The sequence below is a fragment of the Hyalella azteca genome, unplaced genomic scaffold (genome assembly GCF_000764305.2).
Source record: "Hyalella azteca isolate HAZT.00-mixed unplaced genomic scaffold, Hazt_2.0.2 contig12168, whole genome shotgun sequence".
NCBI lineage: Eukaryota > Metazoa > Arthropoda > Malacostraca > Amphipoda > Hyalellidae > Hyalella > Hyalella azteca.
Genome location: NW_025942132.1, coordinates 114410 through 136385, shown reverse-complemented (window position 1 = coordinate 136385; position 21976 = coordinate 114410). Strand labels below are relative to the sequence as shown.

Below are 21976 nucleotides of genomic sequence, written 5' to 3'. Positions count from 1 at the left end.
TCTCTTAAAATATTAAATTGGTTCGAAGTAAAAAAAGGTGCAGTTGTTTCATTTCAAAAAGAATAATTCCAAAACCCTTATACGGGCAAAATAGCCGAGAGTTCGAACGTGATCGTCGTCCAGAGAAATGCAGCAGCTACGAGCGAGTTTGTTGGGGAATTTCGTGATGCTGTTTTTTTTTGAAAAACAGTTAAGGGAATCGAGCAGCAAACCCGAGAGGCTGCAACGCAGTATAAAATAAAATACGAAAGGTGATTTGCCCAGTTTAGGCATTTTTTCAACATCCATTAGCCTTATTTGAGATAATTTTCAAACTTGAAAATTCAATGATTTTATTCAATGAAAAACCAATGATTTTCTTCTCCTAAAAAGCTTCAAAGAAAAATCTTATTTCCTTTGAAAGAAAGCTCCTTATAATAAAATGTACTTTGGAAAATTAAACTCCAACGATAACTGCGTCATAGCTAAAATTCAATTACAATACCGTTGGTTGTGAATGCTGACTTTTCCATCGATCTCTGCCACGTCTAGTGAATATTATGTCTCAATTACGGATGATCTAATCTTAGAGTATAACAATAATTAATAGAATGAGACACTTGGGATTTTTTTTACGAGACGCTGGACAAAATGGTAAAACCCAATATTCAAGGCGCATTTTCTGTACTCTTTCAACAAAATTTAAAGAATAAAATATTGAAATTTCTCGCTGCCACCATTAGAACTGAATGAGAACCTGGAAATATCAACGACATTGGTCCTCAGCAGCCGGAATATTTTCGGCTCCGGGAAAATATAACATCAAGATACTGCATGGAGCACAGCGACATCGCAGCCCTGGAGACTGCGTGGCTGTAAAGCAGTAAATACGATAATTGAACCTGACCTCGCTGGCAAGGTCATGTTCAAGCAACAAAGCCTGTTTGTTTCAAATATCAGATATTTACCTGCATTAATAATAGTTTTCTTACAGCTTTTAATGAAATCATATTTTTTCTGTAGATATAAATTCAAAATCTTACATTGGACATTAGCGCAGACGGACCGGACAATTGAAGGGCTTCAAATCCATAGAAGTTGACCAGGCACTGATAATCAATTGGCATAGAAAAGTAGTCGTGCTTAAAATGCAGTAGAATCAAAAAGGTTTAAATTATTCAAGAAGATTTCGTTGCGAGGCTTGCACACAGAGATGCTCCGAAAGACGCATTCAGGGCCTCGGTTTGCGAGACACCAACAAATGATTCTTATTAACGTCGGCATGTCTCCAGCATCATTTCAAGGATCATTGCGAAGATCACGCCCGGGACCACGGCAAAGATCACTGCTTGCATCACTGCCAGGATCACTGACAGGATCACTGTCAGGATCACTGTCAATATCACTGCCAGGATCACTGTCAGGATCACTGCCAGGATCACTGCCAGGATCACTGACAGGATCACTGTCAGGATCACTGTCAGGATCACTGCCAGGATCACTGACAGGATCACTGTCAGGATCACTGTATCACTGCCAGGATCACTGCCAGAATCACTGCCAGGATCACTGCCAGGATCCCTGCCAGGATCCCTGCCAGGATCACTGCCAGGATCACTGCCAGGATCACTGCCAGAATAAAGTGCACACGACAGTACGCCCACAGGGTCATTCTGGCTGCAAAGTCTCAGGATGGAAGCCATAGTTCCTTCCAAGTGTAGTTAACTCGTAATATTCTTCGGTAGTCTTTATTTACCAAGGAGAAACTAGGAAATAAAGTAAATTATCGTCGAAATTGCCTATTCAATACAATTGAAAACGTAGGGATTTTTTGGAAGAAATAATTTGGGGAAAAATAAGGAAAATTGAACTTGAACGAGGATTGATTCGCAAAAGAGGGCAATTATTGTGCAGTATATACATAGGGCTTAAAGGGCAGATATGTTCAGACATTTCCCAGGTACCCTATAAAAATGAACAAGTCTTCCTCTCCAAATAATGAAACTATAACGTAGCACTGATACATCCTTGTGTCGAGCCAAACTATGACAGTATGGCCAGCAAAAAGTGTATCATTATAGAGACAAAGCATCCTCATATCTCTGAGTGTACCCAGCACCCCGGACCAAAATTGCGGTCGCAGATAAGGCGCGTCGTATCCGTGATACGCGAGGTCACACATGCCACCACTCCCTCCACCAGAGAAAATGCAACATAAAATGACTTTAGTGACCTCTTCAAGATTAGTAGGATAAGGGGAGCAATTTCGGGGCGAAACAGATCTTAGCTGGATTAGTGAACGTCATGGTATTCTAGAAGCTTGCTATAAAACAAATATTTTTCAGTTCGGGAAAGTTAGGCAGAAGCTATTCCTCATGCTATTTTGGTTCAAGGCCAAATTTTCAATTTATAAAAAAGCAACGACGGAATTTTATTTATAGACAGTACCAGTGGTCTGTCCAACGTAAACAAACTCAATGCTGCATGTGCTTAACTACAGACAAAACGCAAGTGGGGAAAACGAAGCATAACAATTTCTGTTTACCTCCTAAAATTCTGGCTTTAGTTCAGGGTTGGCATCCGCAAGCCGAGATACTCAAACGTTAGGAGTAGAGTCCGCAGACTTGGTACAACAAGTTCCTCAATAACTGTAATATCTCAATGTCAGCTCCTATCTTCTCATCCTCTTTTGAACATTGTGAAAAATTATATATCAACGTTGCTTCCATTGAGCATACTTAATAATCTAAAAGGTCTTAATTTAGTGAATAATGCGAAAGATCTTAAGCTGCAAGCTAAATTGTCGTTAACCTCAATGAGGCCGCTTCAACCAGGCGCCGTGCGTGAAGGAATAAAACAGCCAAAGGAGATGAAATAATAAATAATTTCTAGAACAATAATGATTGATAATGACACAATAATCGATTTGAAAACTCACCTGGTATAACACTAGAGTCGAGCACTTAACTTCTTGCTAATTTATATTTCACTTACACGTCCTACGGAAATATTCGTATGATCACTAAAATATCACTTGTCCAACAATAGCTAAGTTATTGTACAAATATTTGGTGTCGACATTTAGTTTCTCCTAATTTAACTTTCTCGAATAACCGGCGAGTTGGTTTGAATTATTATGGCTACTAAAAAATATTAAGATTAATAAATAATAACCCAAACAATTTCTTCCGTTCCTTGACTGATCTTACAAAACTTTGATAATTTCATGATATTTACCGGCATTACTTGATGCCTATTGCTTGCTAACTAAATTCAAACGTAACTCAACAGAAAAGCATTGATTTGATAGACGCTTACGATAGACCGAACAGCTGTGATGAGGTCATTCGTCCTCCAACAATTGTAAATGAGCATATCGAAAATAAAATATAAACAGATGTAAATATAGCGTGAAAAAACTAGTAGTGGGTGTAATATTCTCCCTGATTCGATGGATATAACAAGTACGGTTATTTATGTCATTATATTTATTCGTTTGTCTTTTATGATATCTGACCAATGGAAGTTTACGTTAAATATTGCACTGAGACCTCAGTATTAATCGAAACAAATAGTATACTCAATTAGAATTAGTAAATAATAATAATAAAGCGGACCAACAACTGGCGATCACACGTCACGAGTCGTGTGGGAGACGCTGGCATGTGAGGGCTCGCTCCTAAAGTTGGCTTCCGGCGCTCACTGCCTATACTACATTGTCTCCATCTTACAACATCAATTCATTCCAAACTTTTTACAGTAATTAAAGTTTAAAAATGTATGAATTGTTTATACTTTAGTAATTTCAATAAGAAAATGCTTTAGTAAAAAACGCGCTCTGAAACATAACCTCACTCTCCAAGCTTCCAGTGAACACTGAGTAGGCATACACGGCTGCCGCTGACCTGAGATGGCTGAGTGGCTGACGAAACATGGCAGGAATGGCGTATCAGGTGGCAGAAATAATAAGTTTAATACATTTAATATGAGGAGCAGAACTGTGACCAGCGAAGCATAATACGATTTGCTAATGTTAAACAGTCCGCTGAAGTTAAACAATAAGTAGAATGGTGCTAAAATTCAATAATACGTAAAATGTAGCGGTTTGTGCTACGTTTTTGTTGAATGAACTATATTCTTCATAATTGTAAACAATATGAAAAAATTTATATAAATGATAATATTTAGGCAAGAGTGAAGTGATGAACGCCAAAGGCCCTAACGGCTAGTGGGGCCCTACAGGATTTCTTGTAGCAATTATTTAATAACAGACCAAAGATTCGACAAGTACTAATACTCTCTTGTGGAAAATTGTTAATACTGCTCATGGTAATAATGATTATTCTGGCAAATTTGTACATCGTAAAGAGCGAAGTTAGTGAGTCAGGATGATAGTCAACCCGAAGTGATGACTTTACGAGGGGATCCATTGCAAAGCGCATTCCATCGGGCATCGCAGGGCGCATTACGCATTTCTCGTTGCTCTGATGATTTCTTTACCGATCGTTGACTAATCTTTAATGTTATCTTAGCATTAAATTGCAAACGTTATTGATGGTTACGGCTTAATAGAAGACTTTTATAAAATGGAAGTTTAATCATTTGAATATTGATTACTGGACGTTTTATTTACATAGTGGTAATATTTTTTATAAAAACGCAACATATTAGCCAGTGTATTCTTCGATGTCAGTCGAATTTTCTATGCATGCGAATACCGCTAAAATTTCCTGCAAATATATGATATTTGCACGAATATAATCAGTTGACTTCTTGACCGCATTTGTACGGATCAATAGACTATTAAGTGTTATTATTTGTTAATAAAAGCAAAAGGCAGAAAATGGCGTCTTTGATCATAATACTAAATTAAATATTCGAGATTTCAATTCTTTCGTTCAGGGGAAGCATAAAGGGGCACAATCTGTAAGGATCGTGTTCATAGAATGCCTGAACGCCTAAAAATTACCCGAAAAGTCGCATTTATCGAAGTAATCTGTTGAATTAAATGCGTTTGATCTATGGAGAGTCTGAGTGTGCATTTCGTTCCAAGATTATTCACGGAAAAGCACGTAAGCTGTGGAGAATAAGGCGGTTATTGCCATTGCTCTCTGTGAGGCCACGAGCTGGGGAGTTACTGGTAGCTATGGGGAGCAGCTCGAGCGTTGGGGGACCAAAGTTAGGTTGCGTTGGGGGACCAAAGTTAGGCAGCGTTGGGGGACCAAAGTTAGGCAGCGTTGGGGGACCAAAGTTAGGCAGCGTTGGGGGACCAAAGTTTGGGGGACCAAAGTTAGGCAGCGTTGGGGGACAAAAGTTAGGCAGCGTTGGGGGACCAAAGTTAGGCAGAGTTGGGGGAGTAAATATATAGGTAGCGTGGCGCTGCTACAGAAGGGAGAGAGCCGTGGCAGAGCCTGAGTAGGAAAAACTACCATCGCGTTGATAGCAGCAGTTATCTGTACAGATAATTTTACGTCCAAACTAAACGCTCCATGGAGTGAACGTGCTCTGAATCCTAGCAGTTAGATTACCACGTTACGCGTTATATGGAGTTGGATCATCACGCGCCACGTTAGATTAAATTCCAACTAACCATTACCGATAGATATAATAAATATAAAGGGTCACTAGATTTAATTTTGTCTCTGTAAATAGTGAAAGCAGTCGTTAGGTTGATGATTAAAAAACTTTCATCGATAGAAGCCATAAAAATAGCCTCCAAATAGGGCTATAAATTGACACAGTTTCAATTATATCATTGCGATTAAAATTGAGCCTACACGAGAAAAATGTATTTGAAAATCTGGAAACGGAAAACTTCGGATACAACTTTGCTCTTTGCTTACCAAATTAATAGTTACAATAGAACCCCGGAACTTTTTCTTCGATGCAAACCATCTCGATTTATTATATTAAATTTGAGATAGCTAGCGGAGTAGCACTGACAATATTTATCATGAGCTACATGAAAATTATTCATGGATTGACGTCGGGACGCATAACAGCAAGTGAATAATTCAGGTAGAGTGAGACAAACTCATTTGAACTGAACGAGTTGAGCACATAAATTTTCAAAAAGACGAGTAATGGAAATATTCCCCTTAATGACCACATAATGTATATGATGACTTGCAGCTTTGATGTTTACTTTGACATAATTTTTGGCAAGATGAGCTTTACACGCATGAGTGCCCGTCACACGCGCCCATGAAACGCACCACCATCGCATGTCTAGCGCGTGCTAGACATGCATGGCTCATAAGCCTGGCAAGGCTCATAAGCCTGGCAAGGCTCATAAGCCTGGCAAGGCTCATAAGTCTGGCAAGGCTCATAAGTCTGGCAAGGCTCATAAGCCTGGCAAGGCTCATAAGCCTGGTAAGGCTCATAAGCCTGGCAAGGCTCATAAGCCTGGCAAGGCTCATAAGTCTGGCAAGGCTCATAAGTCCGGCAGCTGCCATCATTCATCATTAATGGCGTTTAAAACGAATCCTGTGGCCGGCGGCGCGTACGTCGCGTTTCAGAAGTTCAGAGAGAATAAATGAAGAACCAAATGCTAACCTCGTAGGCAAGAGGGGAGAATTTAATCTAGAAAAAGAGACGAGAGGGAAGAAGAGCAAGGGTATCGAGGACTTCGTTGCCATGGCGACAACGAGCAAAACAATGGCGCGTCCAAGTTACGTATAAGCGGATAAGTCACGAGATTCTTTACCGTGTTGCGTGAACGCGAGCATATCACAGCAGGTGTTATAACTTTTTAGCATAAATAAGCGCAGGAAAACATTAATTACTCCTTCCAAATATCACGATCGAAAATAAAATAGAAAAACTAATATCAGCGGCACTTCGGCAAGTAAGAATTGTTAACTTGATATCCAGCCTTTCCTTCCATTGACACATTTAAAGGCTTAAAAAACTGATAAAAGTGGTTTCGGGTAAATACAATGGCAGAACATGTATGTACATGAGAAGGTCGACGGATCTGCGCTGCTTTTAATAACTCTTCGTTGCTTCAGTTTAAAATTAAGAATAGTTAAATAACGCGGCCTGCATATGGCGTAATCCAGGGATCGATGAAATCTATGACGTCATGTCTGATCACTGATCAGTGAGCGACTAACCTTGATCAGTTAATAAGTTATTACTTTTAAAATATTTTTTTCGGCGATATATTCCTTACTGAGTGACATAGGTAGAGAAATGGTTTAAATTTAGAGATTGCAAAACATATCACAAACAGTGTGTTCGCAATATTTTACGTCAGATTTGGTCGGATAGAAGTTTCGGTATTCCTACACGCATGACATAGCAGCGCTGGTCGGGACACCACGGGACACGCATGACATAGCAGCGCTGGTCGGGACACCACGGGACACGCATGACTAGCAGCGCTGGTCGGGACACCACGGGACACGCATGACTAGCAGCGCTGGTCGGGACACCGCGGGACACGCATGACTAGCAGCGCTGGTCGGGACACCACGGGACACGCATGACTAGCAGTGCTGGTCGGGACAACGCGGGACACGCATGACTAGCAGTGCTGGTCGGGACAATAGTCTCCGTTATAAGTGGTCGGTGCAAACATGCATGCATAATCAAACTTCGAGCTTTTAATAATTAATAGTAATTCGCGTTTTTCAGCAAGATAAGAAGAGCTGCAATCGTACAATGGATGGTCGACTGCTGATGAGAAGCTCACCGAGAAAATCTGCATGCAGCAGGCTGGATTGACGTCACGTCTGCATTGTACGCTAATGCATCTCGTTGGATAGAAAATAAAGTAACGAAATATTCAAAACGGCGTGACCTCTGAACAGCCAGCGTTGAACTGTCGCATGTGTTACATCGCTCTTATATAACTAGTTTCGGTTACGGGCTGATACCAATTAATTCTAATGATACTAATGAATATATCTCATGCATGATTATTGTTAAAGGTCCATAAGGAAAGATGTTACGAACGCAAAACAAATGTAGCAAATATTGTGGTGCCTCTGCGTATGAACTTCTCTACCATTGTCTAACCTACTAATTATTCATTCCGAAAATCAACAAAGTTCGCATGTAGAAGCAATATAAGAAAATTAAAACTGGACTATGAAATAAAATGCGCAATAAGAAGGTACAAAAAACCGCAATAGGTGCAAACTCCACAAAAACGAGGATGAAATGGCAAAATCAGCGAAGAGAAAGAGAAATAAAGTCATCATGCAGGAGAAACCGAAAATGTGTAGCAAGGACGAGAGAAGACTATTCGTATTCCAGGGCGATCTTTGCTCTGGATGTAGACGATTCGTCGTCTGTTAGTGAACACGTGGATCGTAACTCAAATTGTTCGTACGAGCAGACGCTCGCAAATGGACATTCGACTATATGTGTAAAATACGATTTGAAAAAATTCATCACGAAATCACTGTATTGTGCGACGCGTGGAAACTCGATGGGGCAACGCTCCATGGCTTGCTGGTGGCGCCAACTAATGATGAAACGCATAATCAAGTTATGCATAAATGAATTAATTTGATGCCCAATTTAATACTGAACTGACGTAATTATTCAATGCTGACCAACAATTACGTCAGATCTGAGGTATTAAGGGACCTGGAGATCAATTATTACAGAAATAACCGGCACACACTTGAATTACAATTAATGGGGAGTCAAATATCATTAGCAAGCACTTTATGCGCGATTGCAAGTCGCCTATATACAGTAGCAAGAAAATTATGCATACGGAAAAAATTCTACTGCTAACACGAGACTAATAATATTACAGAAAATATAAAACATTTAGGCTTAACACCCCGAGCTTTGCTGGCGGACGCAGTCAGCTACGTACGAGGTGGGAGAGTCGAGCTCAAAAATGCGTATGAAGTGTTAATTAAAATAACATTGTGCTATCATACAAAGAAAAGAAGTTCAAATAGACTTATGGAAGTGTTCTTAGCACTGGAAGGAGGCTCAACTTTCGGAAGAGAAGATAAACTTTTCTTACCACTAGCAGAAGAATTAACTTCCTGATGAGAAGACACGGAGTCAAATCCACAGATTTTTTCTCCTCTCCGCTGACGCTCAGATGAATGAGAACCAGAATGCGTATTCTTAGAACTTTCCTCGTTGAGTATCGCAGTCTGTCTTACTGAATCACGTTCAGTCAGTAAGATAAGAGATTCGTCTGGATTCAACGATGATGAATTACCCGTATTTGTTATATGATGTCCATTATCAACGTGAGGCTCCCAAGGCGTAGGAAACTGCGGCAGATTCGAGTAACTGCCCCCGTCTAACTTCGGCTCCTGACAAGACTCCTGGCAATAACTCGGGAAATCTTTCTCGAGTTGCCCAGAATGCAGAGCAGAAGCGGAGGCGTTTGGGAGATTTATTTCTTCGCAGCCGTTGTGGTCCGAGTTGCTAGGAAAATCGCTTTGCAGCGTATCGGAAGAAAGATGCTGCATCAGGTTTTGGGCTTCATTTTTGTTAAGCATTTCGTTTGGAGCCTCCTCAATTGAAGAAAGATTTCCAGATGAAGAATCCTCATTTTCGCTGTCATCGAAACCGGAAGCAGCTAACAAGTTAGCATCTACACCTGATCCGCCGTCAAGTGACGCCAACTCTGACCTAACTTCACCTACTGAGGAACTACCAGGGTTGGAAGGACTAAGTAAGGATGAACTATCCTCTGAGATGTGGAGTATGTCGGTCAGAAATGAGGGGTTGTGTTCGGTGTGCGCGATTAGCAAGGGTTGCAACTTGTCGTCGGCTTCGTCCAGTTGGTCCAGGTGCATCAGTTGCTCACGTTTCAGTTGTTCCAGTTGGTCCAGTCGTCGGCGACGTCTGGCTTCGTCCAACAGATTCGTGGTGCGGTGTAGGGGAGTGGTGAGGAGGGGGGCTGCAGGGGGGCAGTAAATGGGGGATGAGGGGCCGAGCTCATCATCGTCTGAGCTGCTGTACTCGCCTGCAATGTTGAACCAAAAAAAAAAAAATAGAAAAACAAAAGATAAAAAGTGAAATAAAAAACGAAATAACAAATTATTGGAAAAAATTTTGTAGAAAATAAAATAAACACATTCAAGTGAGGGTAAATTCAAAACAAAAATTAAAAAAAAAACAATTTACAAAATAAGAGTGGTTACTAAATAAGATGTAAAAACAAAATTAGGACAGTAATAAATCCAATTGACGAAAAATTCGACCCTCAAATTAAATAGGTAACATAACAAGCAAAAACATTTCTGCTTTCTCCACTAATGCTCTCTAGAAAATATTCAATTCGCATAAATGAGCATTGAAAGCAGAACACAATAGAAGGCAGAACACAATCTTTTAGCTGTGACTAAAACGAAAGGCGGAAATAAACAACAATAGGCCAACATTATTTTTGTTAGATGAATACTAGACTCGCTAAGAATGCGCAGAATAATTCGAACAGGTGCAGGGTCAGTTAGGCGGAGCTGCGTTCAAGTTAGGTGAGAGTGCAATGCCCGCCCCAGCACTCCCGTTATATCATTTTTCAATCAACTCCAAGGAATTCGCGAACTGTCATGAACGAGCAGGGATGAAATTGCGCATGTGTTATAATAATACTTGTGAACTTGGTATAATCAATCGTAGAGAACCATCCCAAAATAACAAGCAATCGGCTATAATATAACGCTGTTTACCGAACAATATTCTTCGTGGGGATGATTTCCTCCAGCAAATATATTGTCCGTTAGACATTATCTTCGCTTAAAAATATAAAGCCAATTTCTACTTCCTTCTTCACAAGCCGCTGTCAGCGTCGAAACTTTTCATTCTCAAGCCACAAATCCACATCAAGATCTTAGGCAGCAAATTTTGAACTGCCAGAGGAGATTTTTAGACGCACCTTCGCTCCATTACGGCGAAATGAGGACACTCGCTCATCGACCTAAAACGCAGCCAGGAAGTGCTCCTCAAAAATGCCGAACTTATTGATTTTGCGGGAAGAGCCGAAGAGCCTCGATGCAGGAGGTACGGTTCCTTTAAGGAGAGAGCCATGATAACCTGTTCGAACAATGATCTTAACTAAGAGTAAGGAAGGAGAAGAAAAGTGTACTAGGCGCAACGCTCTGCTATTCCTTATTTCGAAAAGGAACCTCAAAAACAAAACATTAGGCCGTCTTCCTCGATACAATTTGCGATCGCGTTGTTAAATAAGCGTTTTTGTACCACAGAATGTTTCTTGTGGATGCAAACGCACTAATTCAAACAGCACTGTTAATGATGAATGCTAAAAGCAAGTGCTCGATTATACTTGGTACCTTTTCTACCCAATACTCATACTGAATAGTCAGCAGTGTCGGTTATTTGTCGGCGCTAGCAGGCAGGTCTCTGGAGTATTATCCTCACATGTGACTACCGGTATCAGTTAGAAGGAGTTGACACTAACGGCATCCAGTAGCCACCACTTCGATTATCCTGAAAGCCTCCCCACGACCAAGGGCAGACAGGTTGAGATTCCGCGTGCGGTGACTCGCGGTGCACGCTGTGCAGGTGACGCTTGCCAGTTTCCTTGAATACCAAGGGAGTATCCACATACTTGAATTTCCATCATTGAAAAGTTTATGGTTCTGCGAGTACATTTTCCGGTATTTCAAGATTTGCATCATCAGTGAAAAAAAAAACGAAAATAATTTTGATTTTGTTGGATGTGGCCGAAGTACTAATAATTGGGTTGTTCATAAAAATAATACACCGATTGTGAATTACTATAATAAGTAATATATTTCGCAAATTCGTATAAACTTCATAAATAAGTTTGATTGGTTAAACAAATAGCATTTAATTTCACCATTTCAGAGAAAGACCAGACAATCAAATCAGCATCACACAGCCAAACTTTGAAACTCGCGATCGAAATTTGTCAGAGTGGAAGTAAATTTCAATTTCTTAAAATCAATACCCAAAATACCGAAGTCCGAAATACAATAACTTGCCTTTAAGAGACATCGGATGGGTGCTCCAAATTTTTAAATTTCGTTATAAAGGACGGCGTATGCGACGCAGCGCAAACATATCGACGGCCTCGATATATGGCACCTGAACGCTCGGTGAATGAGAGGCTGGCGAGGTAAAGTTTAAATTGAAAAGCCTCCTGAACCTAACGCCCCGTTGTGAAGCGAGCTACGGTATGATCATAGTTTAAATGTTTAAAGGTGCTGATTGCGAGATCCTGAGCGAGATCATGAATGGCTTCCTTAAACAAAGGCATTAAAAATTTTGCCACATTAAAATGAAGTCCAACGGATTAATAAACTCCATTTCAAACAGTGGATTTGTTCATCATTTTCAATAAGGAGTAAGGCGTATCATTTTTCAATACGTAGTAAGGCTGGAGGCTACAGGCTTTGCAACTAAACCCCTCACTGACCTTACCACAAGTATAATTGGTGCGGAATCGAAGCGATAATAATTCATGTTCACCCTCGCCCGCGGATTGAAAACAGGCAGGATGTTTTGATTAACTATAGAAGTGGTAACATATCTAACCAATGTTTCTTGCGCCACTAATAAAATGCAATAAAGATGCTTATGAGATTTGATTTCGTTGTATTTTGGGGTTGGTGCGGTCGAAATTTATGTTAGATATTTTGATAGCCCAATATTTATTTGTAAACTCTAAATTTTCGAGTGTAGCTAGTTTATTTTCGTAGCTAGTTTACCGCCCGTAGCTCTTATTTCCAGTCGAAATCGATTTTCACGATGGCAAATTTCCAACGTTGCAAGTGACCAAATAAATTCGATGATAAACTTTTTGGGGAGTTTGAAGTTTTGAGTTAAATAAAGTAAATAATTAGTGTAAATCAGTTTTGTATCATTGACGACTAACTAATTATTATATCAAGATCTTTTGGAGTCAGATCAAAGCAGAAGAGTTAAACTCGTTGTGAACACCAGAATTTCGAACTGAGATCGGGTAGATCCTGCATAGTAATTCAAGATTCAACAATGCTCTTAATAAATGACCAGGGACATATTAGGCATGATTGGCGCTTACTATGAAAACATTTCTGCATAAAACGTCTTATCCTCAGGCCCCACCTGGCCGGTGATGAAACCGCCTGAGCCTCAAAAGATCCTCTCTGTCGGCCCGACGCTCGACCTGAATATAAATCATGCCGGAAATGCGAAGCGCCGAGCAGGATAACCTACATGAAAACCTGAGGGATGCTCGGCACATCTCGGTGAGTAGGATAACCTACATGAAAACCTGAGGGATGCTCGGCACATCTCGGCGAGCAGGATAATCTGCATGAAAACCTGAGGGATGCTCGGCACATCTCGGAGAGCAGGATAACCTACATGAAAACCTGAGGGATGCTCGGCACATCTCGGCGAGCAGGATAATCTGCATGAAAACCTGAGGGATGCTCGGCACATCTCGGAGAGCAGGATAACCTGCATGAAAACCTGAGGGATGCTCGGCACATCTCGGCGAGCAGGATAACCTGCATGAAAACCTGAGGGATGCTCGGCACATCTCGGCGAGCAAGATAATAACCAACAGATCTGAGAGGTGATCACGGCTCAGCGAAAAACCTGAGGAGGGCCACGAGGCTAAGCGGAGGTCCAGGTCTCCATGATACCAGGAGGTGCAGCACAACGTTCGAAGATATGATACCGTGGCTAACTCACACTAAAGAAATTCACGGAAGGCTCGGTATCGTGACCGACGATAGCGGGAAGACGGTCAGTTGCCAGCGCCGGACGACTTCATTGATCCGCAGTGGGCGGTGAGTCACGGCCTGCCTGGCGCCACACGCGCCGCCCGGTAGACGATGAGTCCGCAACATGCAAACTGCGCGACCTCGACCATTATCATGATGTACCATTATCATGAGGTACCATTACCACCATTATTAAGGTACCATTATCATGAGGTACCATTATCATGAGGTACCATTATCATAAGGTACCATTATCATAAGGTACCATTATCATAAGGTACCATTATCACAAGGCCCCATTGTCACAAGGTACCATTATCACAAGGTACCATTATCGTAATGTATCATTATCATCATGTTTATCATCACCTTAAGGGTATCAAAGAAACTAATCACAAGGATCAGTCTTGTTGCGAGCTACAGAGAAGGCCTGTTCCATGGCTCAGGCAGCAGCATCAATGCACCGCGTCGATATGGGAGAGCATCGTATCACTGTTCGAAAAATCACGGTGAACGATATTAACGACATTTCAGTGACCGGCCGGCACGTGAAAAAAAACCGTGACACAGTCTTTTCCGATTCAACACAAGAAACCCGTACAACATTTGAAAAAAGACGGCGAAATGGTTTATTTTCACGGTTATTTCGAATGGAATGAAACTCTCCTTCATCCCTGCAGCTGTGGACACACAAGGCCGGAATGAGCCCCCATGGAGAGGTTGTGCATTAGGCAGGGGCGTCGCCCTGTAATTTGCTTCCATATTTACAGGCAAACAGACGCCATAGATCCGAGCCTGGCGCAAGTTTTCCCGACCCAACTGCCATGCCTTGATTAAATAAAAAAAATATGGCGAGGATTTATTGTTAAAGCTGCAGCGACTTGCAATAACATCGCAGTGCACATCTCAAGTGCCTTGCGATCATCGAGTGAAGTCCACACAAACTCAAATTTCCGACTTTGGATTTAGTTAAATTCCGTATTAAAATCAAGTGAATTCCCCCCGGAAATAGGTACAGAAATCAACCAAACTCAAACGACGCGCTTGCAGCGTTTTGGTGTTGCTCTTTTTCGTGCGACAACACTCCGATTGTTATAGTTACAACAGAAACTTGACTGCGTGCTAAAAACGCACTTTATTACTAATGAAAATCATGTATACCGAGAAAGTCTCCTTAGCGATGAGCGTCCTCACCACAATCCAGCACGTCATCAATGGACTTCATTAGCACAGATGCGCATCCAACGCACAACATTTTTTTAATCAAAACTCTAATGAATTCGGAGGTTCTATGTATTTTTACAAAGTTCATGAAAACCTGCGGAGTACATTTGATCCAAATTTATTACATTTTAAATTAATTCGAATTCCGCAAATTCCAATGTTGGTTGGGTAATACCAAAAAGTAATGCAACAACTTCTTACTGGTATCACCTTGCAATGATATGCTCCAAATAAAAAATAACACCATTTTTGGACAAAGCTATACAGCACGTAATAAATAATTTTGAAAACATGAATAATATAAATTTGGAATTCTAGATCGAACAGGTCTGAACTTTCTGGCGTCAGGACAAATTAACGTGCGCCCACATGAACAAGAACAACTTGTGTCGCATCGCTGCTGTCTCTCTCGCAGCTACGAGACTCGGACGAAGCAAAAACCATGCAGTAATCACTCGCTATGTCGCACTTCACCTATACACTTCATCGCTCGTTTGCTGACACAGTTCGTGGAGCTCGATCGGCAGATAAGGCTTGGTGAACACTTAAGACATTGAAAACTTACATAAAATCTACAATATAAATACTTATTCCAGCACTATCAATCAATCAATTTTCTTTTGCGAATTTCACCTATCGAGGTCTGGAACGTAACTCCAGCGATAGGTGAGATTATGATTATTGTGCCGAGAATCAAGATAACGATACTCACCTGAGATTTCCATGTCGTCAATTATAGGGAACACCATGGCTGCGGTCACCCACACGAGCGACTGTGTTCACACAGTATATACAACTTGTTACTCACCGAACACAGTTTAATGGCTAGGACTCAATGTTACAATTAATTATGATACTTGACTTAGGTATCAAACACTGGCAGAGATTTTGTACAGAGCTGCGTTCACTGCCTCACATATCATCAACCATAATATGCATAACTACGCTTCACCGATTATGATAGGATTCTTCTGTGGAATAAAAACATTTGATCATTCTAAATAAATCCAGTATATTGACTGAAGAAGTACAAATTCAGCCAATAACAATTGAGGTTCGTGGTGTTGCTCTTTCCTTAGAGATCTAAGAAACTCAAATCATTTGACCACATCATCACCATTCAAGCATGATTATTTAAGTGTGTACTTTTCAATATTGATGTGTTAAGAACTTAAACGTAGAAATACAAAAAAGTTCCACAAATCACATTGAGTTATGCAATAAGTTCATCAAAATTCCAGATCTCTCTGAAAGTTCTTTAAAGCTTTCAAACATGTTTAGTCCATTAAAAGCTTATATATTCAGCTTAATAATGAAAAGAATATGCACATGTGATTTGATACGTGAAAATCTGCCTAATTAGGTAAAAAAATCTACAATAATCAAAAAAGCTTTAGATACTGAAAATGCATCGGTCATCATCAATGAGTTGCAAATTGATGCAATAGAGCGCACAACATATTGCAAATTAATCATCTGAAAACATATTTCACCGTAGCACTATTATCGGCATTATTTGAACGGTAAAAACAGTCGTGGTAATGTGTAAAAATTCATGGATTGACTCGATGTAAGCCGTTGTTGTATGGCTCGGATCTGGCGACGCATTTCAATCATATCACATAAAAACGAACAAGAAAAATTGTCTAGCCTGAATATACCAAATTCTTTAAACCTCACAGTTGGAAAATAGTAATGATAACATCATTCCCTCGTTAATTTTCATTATTATCGCAAAATTTTAATCTGATTTTGGCTTCCGCGAACAGAGCAATTAATAAGAACCGTAGCGCGACTGCAGTTGAGGCGGGCGGTGATGACGTCTCAGAACGTGGCGTCTCAATACCCTAGACTTAATAGCAACGAGCCAGCCCGACTCTTGATATAGTAAATTTAGACATGCATGATTTCATGATAACAATTTATGGCAAAATCTGTCAATTTCATCATCGAAAAATACTAATATATGAACTGAGAACGTAAAGAGTAGCTCAGAGAATAATATCAATATAGTCTCTACGGTACGGGGTATGGCGAGACACTGACGTAAAGAGGCTCCGCCGACCACGGCCAGCAGCAGCTGCAGCTGGCCATTGCTGCAATCTCTGCAATCAGAGCTTAATATTGCCATGCGAGGACACACAGCTTAGGGAGACTGTACAATATATATTACCGTAAGCTTCTATAACATATTCCAGTTATCAAATTCTCCCTTCTAGATTCTACATTTTTTATTCTACATTTTGAAGGGACCGTCCTAACTTTCAGATTTATCATTCAACATTCATGATTTACATTCTTGATTAAAAAATTTCCAGCCCAGATTCCAAGTTCAATTCCAGTTTCTAGAACCACATTTTTCCATCACAGAATTGCAGACGAGCTGAGAATTAAGCCCCAATCTATCTCAAGTTCCAGTTCCTTACCTTAACTTCTTGCCGGTTGCCGAATTTGCTAAAAAATGTTTCTGACGCGCAACCTGTTTGTTCCAAGTACTGCATGAGCACATACAAAAGTGAGTTCTGTACTTATCAACTTATCATAGAGAAATAAATCATTAGTCCTTTAGATCGAATCCATTTCTTAAAATCTGCAAAAAAGAATTCTTATAAACGAGAACAATTAAAGGCTCGAAAAGAGAACTCGAGGTCAGAAAATTGTTTAAAGCCCTTACTAAAACAGTTTCAGTTTCACAGTACAGAAAATGACATGAGAATTTACCCTATTATCAATGAAACCTTTCGAAGGCACGCTCCAACATCAGTTCAACATTTCAACAATACATTTATAGTTCACCACTTATCCAGCAATTAACATTATACAAATAGGCTATGGTAATTTCCAAGGTTGATAACCTAACATAAATTGACGAATAAAAAAACTAAGCAACGAAAAAACATGACTAAGAAGTACTGGAGAAGATTGCAGATCCACTTAGAAATGCATACAGAGTAAGTATCACGACATGGAAATACATCGCTAAGTCGGAAGATTACCATCAATTATTGAAATGTACATAAAGAAGTATTGTAATGATAAAGGAACACATTATTACTAAGCATTTAGATTACATCAACTGAGATGTAAACAAAAGTATCGTCCTATGACTCAAAAATACTTGCTTAACATACGCCGAAAAATTTCACTCGCTTACCGAGATCTACACAAAAATTCGAACCTTGATCTTCAAACAAATACATAATATGTACGCTGTAAGATTACACCCACTTACTGAGATCAACAGAAGCGTTGATGTGTACAGGATCAGCCGAACGCCACTCCATGCCGAGACGCGGCGAAGTCTTGCGATTGTTCCGATACTTTCTCAGGAAACGTGGAAAATATTCACAGTTTCTTCAGCAATAATATTGTCTCGACATCTGTTCCTAAATTTTATCACATTCTTTCTTGATCACTAAAAATCCAGGACAGATTTTCCCTGGAGGGTGAAGATAAATTATTTAAATTCGTTGTATCCAAAGTGCATTAGAGCAAATAGAAAATTTTTAGCATTAAAAAAATTATAAAATTTTTCCAAAGCATTGCTCACCAGCAGCCAAGCATTGTTCAGCAGCAGACAAGCATTGCTCAGCAGCAGACAAGCATTGCTCTGCAGCAGACAAGCATTGTTCAGCAGCAGACAAGCATTGCTCAGCAGCAGACAAGCATTGCTCAGCAGCAGACAAGCATTGCTCAGCAGCAGACAATCATTGCTCAGCAGCAGACAAGCATTGCTCAGCAGCAGACAATCATTGCTCAGCAGCAGTAAACGAGTCTGCACGGTTTCCTTCGCAGTTGAGCGTTGCAGGAATTCTTGCACACAAAAAAAATTTGATTTCATAAGCGGGGAAGACTAGCCCAGAGTTTCGTAATTGGCGAAGTTGGAGGCCCAGGAAGCTGTGGAAGCCAAACTGCGCGACGCGAGTGCGGTGAAGCACTAACTGCAAAGGCCACGATAATTTAATATATGCTTACTAATATACTTATTACTTCTCGTTGGAAGTGTTGCTGGCGCTGAATTTCCCCCCAACCAAGGAAATATCTCTGCATTTAATGCCGCACGCTCTTATCAGTTTGCCTCCTTTTGCAATGTGAACACATGATCCCGTGACATCAACTGCCTTCTCAACAAAAAAAAATCCAGTGTACATTTTTCAAAGCACGTTCTAAATGATATTACTTTCGCCAGCTCGCATGGCCCTCACCACGAGTTACCTGCTAACCTGCTACACTCAAGCCAGCTCGGCTATTAACATCATTGCCTCCTAATCCTCACGCAAGCCTCCTCGGCCATTAAAATTACGTGGCTAGAAAAAGGGAGCAGTCGACGCCCGCCCCCCTGACGCGATAGGACCTTGAAGCAGAGCCCTCGAAGGGAAGACGTTACGACGAAAGCAAGGCGACTTTCATCGTGAGCTATGTAAGATGTTCAATTAATTACAATCCGAGTAATGACAGTACAATGTTTTTTGCGATATAACTGAAGCTAAATTCCATGACTTAGCACGGTATGTTAATAAGTCATGCCGAATAAATGTCTGGTGCCCAGAAAAGGAAATATCTTCGGATTTTAACATAAGGCTACCTTAGAATATACTGAAAGCGCCTTATGGTTTACCTTTCGCTAAAAATAATGAAAATGAGACAGCAGAATTAAGATGATGGGTATTGGGAGCAAAGATAACAATTACCAAGTTAATATTAAATACTCATCAACTTTAATGCACTGTTCAGCTCACTAGTGCTAGCTTCTATAATCTATATAAATGTACTGCACTCACATGACTTTCCTTACAGGCAGGAACTGATCTGTCTCGAAATAGTAAAGGTTTAACTGTTGTTATAGACTTTGATATCGATCCGTGTTAAGCGCCTAGCATTGACAAAGTAATGCACCGTCAACCTCAGAACAAATGTTATTGAATGAGCCAAGCTGTATATCCTTAGGAAGGATACTGCACCATTAACTTCAGGACAAGTATTAATTAACGAGCCAAGCTGGATATTGGATAACAGCTTCTAATCTTGAGGTATTGCCCGTATTGGGTTCTCCTTTCCGCTCGGCACGCTCGCCTTCACATTTTTCACAGACGCGCCAACAATGAATGGCAGCGATCATGGCGAAAAGGGTTCTTCTGAAGGTGTACAATAAAATAAATCTCTTAAGCAAGTTTTGTTAAAGACCAGTTTTATTTATTAGCTTCTTGTTAGTTTTTTCAATAAGTCGTACTAAATTCTTCGTAGGTGTTGGAAGATTGAAAATTAAATTACCAATAGACATTTTTAAATTAAATTTTAACTTGGTCGACATTAAATTTTAAATTACCGATCCGGAGGACCAATGAATCACTTGAAGGAGGCCCACAACGAGACCATCACTCGCCCGATATTGGAAGAATGCACCAGTATCGTTATGCGGTGCCCCGATCCTATACGACTGGCGATAGCTGAGGCCCTCATCATTAAGGAGAGGACTCCAGCTATCAACCTTCAAACCACCGGCTTCGTCAGAACTTTGAGACTGTTTTCCGAGTAGTTTTTTTTGCGCTTGTAAAATCTTCCTGTAGGTAGTATCACGTTAACGAAATTTTAGCATTTTTTAGCATTTGAATGGTATCAAATTTACTTGATTTCGTACATATGTCAACCTCAATGCGTCTTTAACTTGAAAATGAATGTTATACATTCGAAACGTCGTTCAATATTAGAAATGTTTATCGGTAATTTAATTTTCAATCTTCAAAACACCTACGAAGAATTTAGTACGACTTATTGAAAAAACTAACAAGAAGCTAATAAATAAAACTAATTCTCTGGTCTTTAACAAAACTTGCTTAAGAGAAGAAATTCTGCCAGCCTACACTAATAAAATAAATGTACATCGTGATGTTTTCAGTTCGGGTACAAGCGGCGGAAATGGTTGTTAATCTCCTGACCCTCTGTAGACGTTGAATTACTCTGAATTACACGCAAGAATTATACCGCGTTTCCCATCACTATTCGCACGCAGCCGCATGAACGTTGCAGTATTAAAATTAAATTATAACACCAGAAAATAAATAATAATAATAATGATAGATTTTAACCTTAATTCACTAAAGTTTTCGTATGGAATTCAACATCACAGAATTTAAATTAGTTGCCTTCATGAAAATCATTACAATGCATCCGGCTTTACAACATTAAAAATGAATAAGGAAATGGAAAAACACTTGAATTCTCAGTACGGTCAAGTATGACAAAGAGCATACATAGTAAACAAGTATTAACCTATAAAACTATCTATATATTTCTAACCCGTTATTTTTGGATATTAAACTAATTAAAGCAATATATTATTGCTACCTTACTTCTCCCGATTAATTTAAAAGTCAATTTTGTGATATTTTTGTATAATAACAGCGTGCTGGCACCCAGACACAAGCAAACCGGCGCGGACTCCTAGGACTCGCAACGACACTGGCAGGCGTGTGAATGAAACACGATGAAGTTGCCCAGCCACTCCTCCACCGTTCGTGTCAACAAACGTATATGTCTTTACTAAAATGTGAAACATAATCTGTATAACGGTACCTATCAATACAAACAATCAAATGTGTGCACACGTAGCAAAATAGAGATTCGGGAGATCGAAGATTCACGACACTGACCAAGAAGCCCGCCTAGACACAACCCTGACTTTACGGCGGCTAGTAACCGATTGACTCCAAGCGCATGCGTAGAGTGAAACCATAGGACTGTCAGCTGAGAATTTGGCCTTTTAATTATTGGTATGGTATACAGCTGTTAGCCTAACTATTTTAACACAGTACTTGCCGGAAAATAATTTTTTCTTATGAAATTAAAGCTAAAGTGAAGCTATATTTTTTAATTATACATTAATGCCTTGATCAGTGTACTGAAATTTTTATACCCTATATAAAAACAATTGATTGTAGCTACACTCCAGTCCAGTATATCACGTCTCAATCTCATTTATAATATAGTCAAGTCTTAGAAATTTCTCAACAATTATCATGAGAAAAGGGAGTAATCAACTGTGGTAATTTTCTATTATTAACCTCCACTTTCAATATTTTCGAATCGAA

At 40.0% G+C, this 21976-nt stretch overlaps 1 protein-coding gene across 1 annotated transcript; it reads right to left on the bottom strand.

Annotated features, from left to right (window-relative positions):
• Positions 1–8876: 8876 nt before the first annotated feature.
• Positions 8877–18308, bottom strand: LOC125178721. The gene is made up of 2 exons (XM_047883165.1): positions 18121–18308; positions 8877–9931 (listed from the first exon to the last, which is right to left on the bottom strand). Exons 1-2 carry the CDS (start codon positions 18170–18172, stop codon positions 8877–8879), a joined length of 1107 nt encoding a protein of 368 aa, XP_047739121.1. The 5' UTR covers positions 18173–18308.
• Positions 18309–21976: the final 3668 nt, after the last annotated feature.

Excerpts from the sequence above, each read along its gene's own strand:
- LOC125178721 (XM_047883165.1), bottom strand. The coding sequence starts at position 18,172 with ATGGAGTGGCGTTCGGCTGATCCTGTACACATCAACGCTTCTGTTGAT. Across the intron at positions 9,932-18,120 it reads CAACGCTTCTGTTGATCTCA|GCGAGTACAGCAGCTCAGAC; the intron begins GTAAGTGGGTGT and ends TCAACATTGCAG.